Source organism: Aptenodytes patagonicus, chromosome 1 (assembly GCF_965638725.1).
Source record: "Aptenodytes patagonicus chromosome 1, bAptPat1.pri.cur, whole genome shotgun sequence".
In the NCBI taxonomy this organism is placed as follows: Eukaryota; Metazoa; Chordata; class Aves; order Sphenisciformes; family Spheniscidae; genus Aptenodytes; species Aptenodytes patagonicus.
In genome coordinates, this window is record NC_134949.1 from 117,409,641 (window position 1) to 117,423,757 (window position 14,117).

At 33.7% G+C, this 14,117-nt stretch overlaps 1 protein-coding gene across 1 annotated transcript in view; it reads left to right on the forward strand.

Moving 5' to 3' along the window:
* Nucleotides 1-14,117, forward strand: part of NCAM2 (neural cell adhesion molecule 2) — a 330,359-nt gene that overhangs the window by 250,742 nt on the left and 65,500 nt on the right. Inside the window, exon 12 of the mRNA XM_076352315.1 lies at nt 2,936-3,109. Coding sequence (XP_076208430.1) covers nt 2,936-3,109 — 174 coding nt within the window. The remainder of the gene's footprint in view (nt 1-2,935; nt 3,110-14,117) is intronic.

Genomic DNA, 14,117 nt, shown 5'->3' on the forward strand with positions numbered 1-14,117 from the left:
TCCCCTGGTGGGATGGGGGAGAGAATCGGAAGAGTAAAAGTGAAAAAACTCACGGGTTGAGATAAAAACAGTTTAATAATTGAAATAAAATAATAATAATAGAATATACAAAGCAAGTGATGCACAGTGCAATTGCTCACCACCCGCCGACCGATGCCCAGACAGTCCCCGAGCAGCGGCCCCCCGGCCAGCTTTCCCCAGTTTATTACTGAGCATGACGTCACATGGTATGGAATGTCCCTGTGGCCAGTTTGGGTCAGCTGTCCTCGCTGTGCCCCCTTCCCAGCTTCTTGTGCACCTCCAGCCTTCTCCGTCGGTAGAGCATGGGAAGCTGAAAAGTCTTTGACTAGCGTAGGCGCTGCTTAGCAACAACTAAAACATTGGTGTGTTATCAACATTATTCTCATCCTAAATCCAAAACACAGCACTGTACCAGCTACTAGGAAGGAAATTAACTCTATCCCAGTCAAAACCAGAACAATATCATTGACCAAATAATTGTTTTGATCCAAACTGAAGTAACAGTGAATTGCCTTATAAAAAGAGCATACAAAAACTAACATAAAAATAGTCTGAGTGAGATTAAATATTCATTCAACCTTAAACAATTTTTTTTTGTTTCATTTTGAACTCTTTTAACAACAGAAAAGGAATAAAAGTGTTTAGAAACTATTTGTAATATTGTAGGTACCCACAGCAGCTTTTAGCTTGCGATTAAATCCAAAGAACATTCATATTCAGTACTGCAGAGCTATATTCATCTTCCCAAGTGACTGGTATCCACATCACTCATACAACGCCATGGTGCTTTACTTTGGGTATCCTGGATTGCTTTTCTGGCGTTCTTATGTTGTATTTTTCCCACCCCTCTCAGAACAGTCATTTGAGCTAGGGAGAGAAAGAATCTGTACACAGAATGGTGCTTAAGGTACTGTTGCTAGCGGGGGAAAAAAAATATTGCTCTCAGCTGTAATGAGAATATGGAGGAGAGGGGTCACAAACTGGTTCTAATCCTCATCCTTCTTTGATTTTGGGGTCAATGTTTACTTAGCAAGCAGCTCATAGAATTAATTCTTCTTCCGTGTGATCACAGAAAAAAATCTGTATGGTTTTTTTGAACATATTTTCTTTTTTGTAAAAAAAACTAACTTTTTGATCAATTTAGAAAAAGATTCAAAACCCAGGTCTGTGTTCTCCTGGATGCATAGCATACTAGTTACATTTGGTCACATTCTGTCTGACCATGAATCTTGAATTCCTTTCTGCAGAGTAATACAGCTTCACTAAGAAGGGTGAAAATTTCCTGCAACATCCCATATCCTGGTGAAGTGAATGTGTCCTGGAATAAGAAAGGATTTGAGGGTTTGAATCCCTCAAGCTGAGATTTGCATTGTACTCAAATCTTTAACATCATGGATTCCTACAGTTTTGTCTTTAAGTAAAAGATATTAAAATTGTTCGTCCACATAAATAAATCTATGCTGGTTTTAACCCAATGAGCACCAAGCATTGGAGGTTTCAGGAGACCTATATTCAGAAATGCTAACTGTAAGAATTCACAGAGGTATGATATTAGCTTTAAGACACTCAACTCAGACAACTGTTTTGTTTCCAGAATTTTTCTGGAAAAATTTAGGTGCCTGATTATTAAAAGGTTATACAAATCAGCCCTTTTAGAGCAGCTTTGGCAGGTGTCCTTTTCTTGAGAATTCGTGGCTGAACATGTCCTTAAACCCATTCTTTAATATTTTATAGAAATTTTTGCCTCATTTTCATTCAAGTACCAATACTGGGTGACTCAGATTGATTCTCTTTTTATTCCCAACTGTCTGACAGCCTTTGAATAAAGACTACATTTTATGTAAATGGTTCAGTACCCACTAACCAAATGTTAGGCTTTGGCTCAAATTCTTGCATGTCCTTATAAAAATATCTTCCATACCACAGAGACAAAAGCAATGTCAAATCTGTAAGCAGGTATGCAAATCATTGTCAGATGTATCAGAAGATAAATTTTTAATGGTGTTTCAAATCCCTGGTCTTCTGTCCACAGAACTAAAATTCTTCCTAGTATTTTCAATACAATTTTTTGTAATTATAACAGTTTAAAATGTACAACAATTAGAAAAGTTAGTCTTTTGTCTTCTATGTGTTAGTTCGGTCATACATTGTAAAAGTAACATAATGTTTGTATTTTTAAAGATGTACATACCCCAAGTTTAATTTTTTGCTTTTGTTTCATATCTAGCGTCTCAACACCTACAGACACCTGCTTTATTTTCATAGTTCTTTTCTGCTTTGAAAGATATGCACTTGCTTTTGATTTCAGAGAAAATGTTTCTTTCAAACTATTCCACAAATTATTTCTTAAACTGAAAAGAGAATAGAAACCTTCAATTAATATTCCTTGCTAGTAGCTTGGAATCCAGTCTTTCAAAAAAGAAAAAAAGGATTCATGTTTTCAGCTGTTTTTCAGAGTTTCATAAAAACGGCCAAATTATTTCTACAATTTTTTGTCATAATCTCATTTAGAAGAATTCAGACTTTGAATGATCTATTTAGCTATAACTGTTCCTCTTGTTAAATTTGATTTAAAGTTTGTTATTATCTTTTACATAATTATACAGTAAACAAACTAATCTCTTTCATTTGCCTATGACAAAATTAGCTATTAAAAAATATCATATTATAAAACAAAGGCAGAAATGGAAAATGTTTTTGCATAACTTTAGCATACAAGAAAATAAATGTGGTTTTCTTACAGCTCTGTATTAGAAAGCTTAAGTTGCTTATCTAAATCAAACATTATTAAATCATTTTAAATATTTTTTTTTCTCCCTTCAAGATGCTAAGGACACTTTTTGGGGTAGATTATCAACTGTTTAGGTCTGTCTAGTAGCTGCTGATTATTAAATTGACGTTTGTACTTTTTTAGATGTGCCATCAAATCCTTATGGAGTACGAGTTTTAGAGTTGTCACAAACCTCTGCCAAAGTTTTGTTCAATAAGCCAGATTCACATGGAGGGGTGCCCATTCATCATTACCAAGTGGATGTAAAAGAGATAGCTTCAGAAACCTGGAAAATAGTTCGCTCCCATGGAGTTCAAAGTAAGTTTAAAAAAAAAAAAAAAGCAAGTATTTTAACTGAAAAGAATGTCAAGGGAAAAGAATGTGAGTATATGTTAACTGATTCTTTGTTTCTCCATTACTTTTAGTCCAGTAGCTGCATCTTCAGTTAATATTAATGAAGTCAGACCTCTTTACACCAATAAGAAATCTTACTGTAATCTTGTAAAAGTCAACCGTTACTTTTTAGTTTGAAAAATGTTTGGTGAACAAATTTACAATTATTTTGCATTTTTCACTGTCCAGTCAAGTAGATATAAGAATATTTTTGAAGCTACAAATTTTTAAAAAGAGTAGAAATCACAGAGGAGTTAGTTTGAGAATGTGCATTACATGTGCAGTTAACTTAAAAATTTTAAGTAAGCTATTATGTGATATTTAATCCTGGGCATTAATTACTGATTTTGAGCTACTTAGTAGCCTTTCTAAATACCTGTTAATATTCATGATGTCTGTTTCAAAAGCATATCTATAAAGTATTGTTCAACAAACATTAAATGCATTTGTTAGATAGTATATCTATTATCTATCTACTATATTAGTGGGGATGCTACAAATGGGGCCAGTTCCTTGCCAGATCTATGCTTTCTTTGCACGTCTCTAAGGCAGAAAAGAGTATAAGCCTCCCCAAACAGACAAGAGTTCTTTAAGTACATGCTGAGATGGGGTGTTTGTACAGAGTAATGTTAACAAAATACATTCAACAGATGAGTAATCCCTTGCATCCATATTTACCCTTTGATATTTTTAACAGGTAGCGCAAGTTAAAGCAGCCCCAACAGTCTTCTGATTTATACAGCAGAAGGTGAATGGTTTTGCAGCTATGGGTGGGAGTGATACAGCAGTGATGGGAGAAAAAATGTAGCAAATGATCTAATGTGTGTTGTCTCTTTCCCTGTCACATCCCATAATCCACACACAAAAATTCTGCACTAGCATGTTCCAAATTACAGAATTATTTCAAAGAAACAGACAACGATCATGTGATTAACATATATTCAAAGAAACATAATGACTTTTTACCTTTTGTTTTTCTTAAACAAACACAGTATCTATGTGTATAAATGTAATACTGTAAATCACAGTAGCATTCATATTAGTCCAGTACAGCTTGTATTTCTTTCAGTACCAGAAGATCTAAAGAAGACAATGTGTTTTCTCTAGTTGCAGGGCATACGCATTAATGGACATCAGTGTATCTCTTCCCATCTTTTCACGTTATGTTTCAGGCGAAGTTTGGGACTTTTTTTCTCATAGCTACTTCCTTCAATGAATTGGCAATAAATTTCTCTGATGAAAACTACAATATACCAAATACTAAAACCTGAAGTGACCAGTCTGTGTAGTAGGGTGCAATGTAGTCAAATGAGAAGAAACCCTGTGACTACAGAGTGCAGTCACACAGCTGCCTAATTTAAATGTAAAGCCAGAACAAAAAAAAGTCCTCAGTGTTAACTTTGTAGAACAGTGTATTTACCTTACTCCCCATAAAACTTTCTTTCCTATTATTTCTCTTAATGTGAAGTTTATTAAAAGATTAATTGATTACATTAGGAAAGATGTATAACTTGACAGACCCTTGTTGTTATTAGAGTTGACTGGAGCTGCATTCTTTAAAAGTTCACACTTTAATTTTGAAATATTCTTTCATCATTACATGTTTTTAAGTTGTTGTATACAGCTCATTTTGGAGATACATATTCTGTATAACATGAATTGATCTTCTTGGAATTATTTTAGTACAATATCTGTTTAAATTGTATGGTAGTTTATTCTAAAAACAGAGTGGAGTGGCAGGTACAAATACCTGCAGTCCTTATGAAGACAATACCACTGTGAAGTAGATTGTGAGTATTTAGGATCTCTGCTGCCATCCCTACTAAAATTGAATATACAGCGGCTTTGAGAAAAAGGCTGTATTAGTTCCTGCATGCTGTCATGTTATTTCCCCATGTCTTCCTTTTGTGCAGCTTGCCTTACATTTTTCAGTTTATTCTCCTTTCTTGCTTAGAAGTTTTCAGGGGTTTTACCTTCTTTCAAGCATGTATTTTCCTCTTCATTTCATTGTCCCCCAACTGTAGCGCTGAGAGATTTGGTTGAAAAAACAAAATAGGTCACACTGGTTTTGGACATCTTAAAGGTACCTCTTAATAGTATGTATTATCAGAGACTACTCCAAGTGATGACAAAAACTAGTAAATATGAAAACAACCTGAAAAGTCATCTTGGTCTACAAATAGATATACTTAGTAAGTAGATAAATATTGGGACGGTAAACTTTTCTGAGAGGACAGTGGACAATATTAAAAATTAATTCTAGATCCATAATTAATTCATGCTGTTTTCTGAAATCTCTATTTGTATACCCCTGCATAGAAAGATTGTGATTGTATTTCCTATATTTCTCTGAATTTATTTCTGAACTACTTTAGAAATCAAAAACTACTTCAGAATTTCAAATATTTGCTAAGCAGGAGGCATCTTGTTTTTGTAAATCTTGTTGGTGCTGCATTATGTAATTTGACAGCAAAATCAAAAGGGACCTGGTTGCGTTTATCAGTTCTTCTTGCAGATATTCCATAATGAGTTAAAAACTTGTTCTATTTGTGAGGTACTATAGGGCCAAACCAGAAAAACAAGATGTGTTACCAAAACACAGACTGGACAGCCCAGAAAAAGTCTTTCCAGATGGAGATGTCAAAAAAGCAATATTAGTGTCCTTTTTTTTTAATGAAAATACTGCTAAATGTAACTGGAATCTTTCCGAAAAATTGAGCCTTTGCTTGTTTCCTGAGCATTCAGAGGGTTTCCGCAAGTTTTCTAAAACATCTGTTTAAACCTCTCTCCATTTATGTTTTAGCCTACTTACAGTGTCATGGGAGGATAACATTGAGATATCCTCTTCTAAATCCCTATTTTCAGTTCCTGAAAGGATTTTTAAAGAAGCTTTTCTTAGTATGAAGGCTTTTCTCTTGCTTTATACGTTTTGAGACATTTAGGATACTTTTAAGTGTTTTGAATGATAAAAATATATTACATGTGTTTGAGACAGTTTCTCATTGTGCTTATGTAACTAAGGACCACTTTCCTACCATGCCTCAACATCTTCTCAGCTGAGTGAGGAGGATGTTTAGACTACACAGTCAGTATTGTGTATTATGATTTGTAGTTGGGTCATCGTAATTTCCATAGTCAGTCAATATTCCTTAATGGAAACAAAATCACTTTTTCCCTCTGTCACATGTTAGGGACAGGTTTATGGCTAAGATTCAGACATAAATGCTGTTTACACAGGCACAGTTAACTGCTTACACATCTCAAGTAATGATGCATACATAATGCATGAGTCATGATTTTTTCCCAGCAGCCAGTGATAAACTATGCTGAAATTTTACAGGATGTCTTTTTATCAGACTGATTTAACTCAGGAGTGATAAAACAGCACTGCAGCCCTTTCTTGCCACAATGTAGGTAATGTGTAAATTCCAAGACCATCTTTTAACGGAAAGAGGCAGAAAAACCTGCATGCAGGAGAAAGGTGTGCCTGGAAGACTGTTAGCCTTCCAATACAGAGACTCAAAGGCTAAACTGGGTCTTCTGGTCCCTCTCTACTATGACCAGAAGGAATAGTGTAGTTGTCTTCATACAGTCACAGAGAACAGCCATAAACTTATAAAATGAATGAAGACTGTATTTTTAAATGAAACAAACATTGTGGAAATGTGCCTACAGAAGTTAGTTTATAAATAAAGCATTAATAAATGATTAATAAATGTTTCAAAAAGTTGTTGAAAGGAATTGCTACTATTGCTAACAAGTCATTAATTTTCTTATAATTATGACCCAATAACTATGTACAAAACCTTCTACAAGTAGGATTATAATTGTCTGTTTTTATTTATATGAAAAATACAATAGATGCTTACCAAGGTTGTTAGGCATTCTTATGTAATCAATCGTCCAGTAAATACAAATAAGTTTAATCAGAAAAAATTAAGCAGTATGAAATGGATTCTGTGCAAATCTATTCAAACAACCTGCAATTCTCTTCATCTAGGAAAAATGCTGCCGGTTTCTTCAAAGAATCCCTCAAAAGATGGCTTTTGTCTCAAACTGTACTAGTTTGAGCTGTTTTCAGATCAAATTAAGGAGAGAATTCTAGAGTCTTGGAGCTGTAGCCAATATCTGTTTCCCTATTCCCTCCCCTTTGTCTTTTATAATGAAGAAGATTTCATTTGAAAGTCTGTGCTGATTGCAGCTATTGAAGGAGAGCACAGAAAGTGAAGCAATCATTCTGATACACCAACTTCAGGCCATTTAGGGATTTAAAAGTCATAATCAACACTATCATAGTTCACCAAGAGATCAGTGAGCAAATGGTAGCCAGATTTTTCTGCACTTGTTAGGTGCTCTTCTGAATATGAAAAGTGTTTTGTTGCAGGCTAGCTACGAATCTCTGTATAGCTTCACTTTACAGTCACGGTGCAGCGGGGCTCCCTGTGGGCCAGAGTCCCGAGGGGAGGTGGGTGGGCAGGGACAGGCAGGGCTAACAGTGCCCTCAGACATTTATGACCCTGTCAGTAGTGCAGAGAAGCCCACTAGTCTTGAAGAGTGAGGATAATATTGGCAAGGTTTGTTCTCCAAGGAGAGTTTGCATCCTTTCAGCCAGACAGCTGGTAAACCCCTGAGTGTGGGGTATTGCCCATCCATCGTCAAGAAGGGGATAAAAACCAGTGAAGAGCATTTGCCATGCTTTCCTCTGTAGACACAAAGAAACCAGTGAGAAGGTGTAAGATACCTGTGCTGGGAAGAATTGTCTTACCAGAATCTTCTGCGTAATTTTATTTTTTTAAAAAAGGACATTCACTGATCAGTTTCTGAGTAATCAGCAAAGACTTCATGAGAAAAAACCTGCATTATTTTTCCCTTTCAAGCAGTATTGAGTTTTCCAAGGAAGAAACAGGATGAGAGAATGTGAGATTCAGTTCTTCAGATCCCTTCAGTCCTTCAGAAAGCACCACTGGTATAACTCTACTAGAGAAGCCATCAAGGTCTTGTTTTGTCTTAACAGCATTATAAACACTAGTAACTCTGGTTCACAGGCAGCAAATAATGTATTTGTAATGAAAGGCACTTAGCTCATAGAGAAACCTGAAACACTGTGGAGATGTGCTTGAACCTTGAACAAGAAATGCTCTCTGAAAACTTTTCAATGTCTTCAACAGGAAAACAAAAAACTTTATTCCGCAATCAGTCTAACTCAGCATAAGATGGGTACGGCCACTAAAACTCCAGCAGTTTTTCCTTCCTTCTTCACATTTACAGATAGACAGACAGAGAAACATGTCTTTCTTTTCAAAGCATTAAATATTTATATAAGAATGAAATATAAAGAAAAAACAGTCTCTGCATTTCTAGTGCCACTCAATTTACTGGTGGTAGAGCAACATGAAGAATACAGTAAAAACCCAATCCCATATTAAGATTACTGTGGAAATTCACCTATGGGATGTGTGGATGGTTGTCACTGTCATTTTAGAGAAGAGACATATACATTTTGGGATTTATATAGCCAATAGGCGCTCTCTCTCTTCCGATTCTCTCTCTTGCTTCCTCTGAACTGCAGTAAGTATTACTCCCCTATCTGTTTCTATCATGAAAGGGAAACAATGCACTCTTCTATTAAGAGGTATTCACAATGTTCTCTTTCTGTCCTTTCATTAGATCAAGAGCCCTGTGATATGATATTCACCTCATATATGTAGCATGTTTAATATTTGTGATTGTTCTTGTGTTTGGAAATTCTCAGATTTAAGATTGATTTTTTTTTTTTTAATCTATTTTCAGCTATTGCTTTTTTTTTTAGGAAAGGTTTGGTAGAATTTTAAATTCTTGTATTTTTAAAATTTTTAAAATTCAATTATTACTATTTTATATAAAACCTCAATAAATAGGGAATACTTCTTAAAAAACAGATAAAGGCAAGTCTACTTGCTGCTTCAGTTTAGCAACATTTGAAAAAGGTTCTAGGTTTTCTGAGTTTTTAAGGAAGCTGCTAAAGGAGTAATGCCCAGGTAATTTAGAATTTCTTTTATCGGTAAAAAATTGTAGCATCAAATTACTTTGGAGAAGTTCACATAACAGGGCTTACAGATGGTAAAGGTGCAGCATCTTTACAACTACACCTTGCAAAACAGATTATTATTAAAGACAAAAAAAATACAGGAGGAGAAAATTGTAGTTTAGAAAGAAAAAGTACTTTTCAATCATTCATGTTTTTCTTTAAAAGTGTAAACTTCATAAAATAATGGTAAAAGTAAATATGGAACCTATTTTGAATAAATTTGTATTTTTTACATAAGGTTGTTTTTTTTAAAAGCATTTGCCCACTGGTATATTAATATAAAATTAAGTGTAGTCATGTTAGAGACTGGTGAATCTGAGAATGTTAATCTGTAGCGATGCCCTAAAAACAACATACTCAAAGAATGCCTATTCTGACATCGTTTTTAATGCACTAAGTTCAGGTAGCTACTCAAAATGACAACCTTACATTCTTCTTAAAAAACAAAAATGTCTTCTGTTGTTTATTTTTCTGAAAAAAAACCCCAAACAACAAAACAAAATGTCTGAACTTTACTAGTGTCTCTAGGTCTTGTTTTTTCAGGAGATATTCTATTGAGTTTCAAGTCTTTTAACTAAATTATTCCTGGACTTATAATTCAGCATTTGTAGGATATTAACATAAAATATTTTCTACAATGGACAAATTATATAAGCTAAAGTTATATATACATTTCCAAAAACATGGGGTAGAAGAAAAAATATTGAAATTGAACCTGTTATAAAAGATGCTTTTTTGAATCTATTTATGTTTTGAATTTTAATGGTCAAGGATGTTTTCTCTTTTGACATTTGAGATTCTTCTTTGGATGGCAGAAAGCAGAAGCTTTATGAAATAATGCACCAAATATAATATGATTCAATAATGAATGTATTACTCGTAAACATATTTCATGCAGTAATATCAAAACACACCAGACATGCTTCACCAACATATGCTTATACTTTTTTATTGAATATTTTATTGAAGGAGACAATAATTTTCAAAGTCTTGTGGTAGCATAATCAAGCTATGTACAAAATGCAGTTAAATATTTCTTTATATATGTGTTTTTACAACTTTCCATTATAATGCAAAATGAAAGGATGAAAAATATTACGACCTAGAAATGTTGAAACCTTTACTCTTTGCACAAGAAGAGGAAATCCATTGACAGGTGAACTACAAGTGGTATAATGTTACATATCTGAAAAATAAGCATAACATAGAAAGAATCAAAGGAGTTTTTCTTAAGAAAAAAATACTAAGAAAATTTGTACAGCATCTTAATCTTATGCAATAAATTGAAGACTTCAATAAATTTAATAGTTTGGTTTTAGCTATTAAGAAGTTCTGAAACTTCAAGCACTACTGCTAATATTTGCTTTCAACAGAACTTCTTGTTTTCTCTTTGGTTCTTGACAAATTGGAGATCAAATCTGAAATAAATAATTCTTTATAATTTCACATTCAAATCTCAGCAGGTTCAGTTCTTTTTTTTTTTATCTAAGTACATTAAATTTCATGTACTTCATGAAATCATAGAATAATTTAGAAAGAAAGGGACCTTGTGATCATCAGTTCCAAACCCCCTAGGTCGCAGCAGGGCCAGCTTCAAAGTTTTGTTAGGGTGCCCAGGGCTTTGTCCTGAGTTTTGAATCACCCTATGAATGGAAATTCCGTATTTAGCAGTTTGTTTGTGAAATGAGGGGTTTTTTAAACAAGGTCCTGTCTGTACTCTTTTTTCACATGCATTTAACTTTTTTTTTTAGGCACATTGTAATAGAAAAAGGATTTTCTGTTACCCAAGATAAGTTTTTAAACTGCTGTGCTGTGTGTTATGCCTGGTACTGATGCTCCTTTTACTACGTGTGTCCTTAAAGTTAGAGAAAGTTATGTACATGCCAGTGTTGAAGAGGTAATTAAAACTTGAGTTGTCTATCTCTGTGTTACGCTTTTTACTATTGAATTGGCTATACCAGTGAGAAAGCATGCATGTATGTAGGCAAATCTTACTATAATCCTTCTAGTAAAAAAATAGTCAGTAAATTCAAAATAAAGTCATTCCATTTTCTCTTTTACTTTTTATAATATATATAATGTTCCAAGCAATGAAATGGTGATTTTATTGTGTCTGTGCAGTTCAGGTTTTTGAATAAAACTACAACTTCATTTTCTGTCTTTAAGCAAGACTTTTTGGTATACCTCACATGACATTCTTTCAGAAGACTTTAGAAGTTTATAGTGCATGGTTTTCCACCAAGATTTCAGAAACACTGTTATGCAAAAAGATATTCTTTCTTATGCTAAAATATAGCAATTACTGTATCTTTTTATTGTCATGGGGAGGAAATGAAATCTAATAGATAGATCAATTAGAATTCTCATGTACTACATCTTAGGTTGTAACTTTTGTACTGAAGCATGAAAGTATGCACCCCATTGATTACTAAAACTCTTTCCCAGCGTAACAGTGCTTCACCATTAAACTGGGAAGACTTTTAAATGGATTCCTGAGAGATACAAACCCCATATAATTCAATAATTTTCTTAATGAGTTTAATGATTAAGAGAGTATATCTGTATAACTTGTAGATCAAACAGAAATAAATTGCAAATGTTTTGGTAGGCTAAGTCAGCATTCAAAATTGTTTTAATAGTTGAAAATCTTCAAGGCAGAATTCATTAATGTCTAGTGCAAGCTGCTAAAGCAGAAGGAAAAACGCATTCATTAGCCTGTTCCAGTGGGAAAATATATTTTTAGTAAGTATTTGAGACATTGAATTCCTTGGCATATCTGTCAGATTTGGCTCCCTACGACATGAATTGTGATCACATTCAGTTCTAAAATGACACTTGCTATTTCTGAGGAGTGTTTCTGCATTTCTGGAATATCATATATGTACTCCAGAAATTTAGAAGTACCTGGTCTCAGAGATTTTTGTACTTGTTAAGTAAGGCCATAAGTAATTCAGAAAACATTTCTGGGTTGTGAATTCAGCTTTAGAATCTTGTTCTCCATTTAGCAGACTGTTAAGCAGGCAGTTTAAGACCAGTGAAAACATGGATAGAAAAACCTGTAAAACCAAACTAAAAAAATTTGTTGTCACTTTATACCCAACTAGTACCACAGCAATTGATGCACAATATGGAGAATCTTAAAATGTCACATTGTCAAATTTACTTAAATTAGTGGTTTAATTTAAGAAATTGTCTATTGTCAATAGGCAATAATTGATAACATTGTAAAAAAAATGCTTCGTAGAACATTCCTGATATCAGTTAATACACTTATGATACTATTGCTAAGCCTAAACTCATGGGATTTCTTTTTCAAAAGAAACTGGATATTTAGCTTGATACAAAAATAATTTTCTCGACTTAAACCAGCTTTGAAATTATAAGAATGCAGGAGCTGCATATATATATGTTATTAAGCTATAATGATGTAAGATGCAGTACAAATAACACATAAAAAGCCCTTAATTTTAATAAATCTAAATTCTTGGGATAAAATGGCATGATACAATTTGCAACATGTCATACAATTAAAAAAAGAAAAAAATGAAAGAATGGAGGCAATTTACAGCCAATATAGATTACTATTAAGTGGTAGGAAAAAGACTACTTTTTATCCAAATTAATTTGTGTGTATACCTGCATGTAAGAATGTTATTGAGCCCTCTAATTCTGTCTCTATACTATTCTTGGCCTCCATCCAGCTTAGTCTTTGCTGTAGAAGTCTCGTGTGGATGGAAAGGTTGGATTGTAAATAAATGTCTTAAACTAAATGACATGGATGAATTAGAGAGACTAGAAAGTGAGGAGAAGTGTAAAGGGAAAGCTAGGTTTAAATATTTTGGGTTTTTATACAGACCTGAATCATCAGGAGAATGAAATGTACTTTTCATATTCAAAGGTGAATAAAATGTCATGAGAAGAGAAGAAAACCCAGACAATTTACGTCACAGCATAGTTCATAACTAAAAGCAACTGAGTGTTATGCAGCTATAACAACTGCCAATATCTAAGGTTACCCTTCTCTTCAATAGCTTGCAATTCTGTGTTTGCAATTGCATTTAGTCAAACAGTCAAAGCTCATTGCAAAACATGATTTATGTTCGTGTGGGTTTTTTTTTAAGACACAGACTTGAAAATCTGTAAGAACAAATGCAAGATACTTTGATTGCAAGAAGTATGTAGTAAATATTTTAATAAGCAATTAAATGGAGAATCAGTTATTCCAAATATATTTCACCTGGTCTTTCTCTGTTGTGATAACTCTTGGCTACTCCCTATTTAGACCTTTTCAGGCACACTGTCAAGTAAATTTGCAGTGAACATGCTGATCTGATTTCAAGGTCTTACTGATCTGGCTTGTAAGGGTAAATCTTGTTAAGTAAAGAGTGATGCAATGCAATATTGAATAACTGATAAATGAAATGCATGGTGCAACTGCAACTGCAAATTTTGCCTTTCAAATCTATATTGTATTCATCTGCATTTATTTCACATTGCCAATCTTGCTTACAAAAAGGTAAAGTACATTTATGGAATATTTATGTGTATATAAACTTCTGCTGCATTTTGTAATATAAAACAGAAAAGTGTTCCTGGAGGACAGAGTATTCTTTAGGTATTTGCAAGGTCATTAAATGACAGAGTAGTTATGAATGGAGTTTTTCTTCTGCCACATACAGCAGTGAGCAACAGAGAGATAACATAGCCCTATCTGTATTACATTTCATGGTATCGTTAAATGAATCTCCTTTTTATCACTTTTTTTCTCTCTACTCTTTTCTTTCTCCATTGGCAAGAAATAAAGTATAGCATGCGGGAGTAGGATGGGGTAAGGAAGAAAAAGTTATGAATTAAAATCATCTTTGC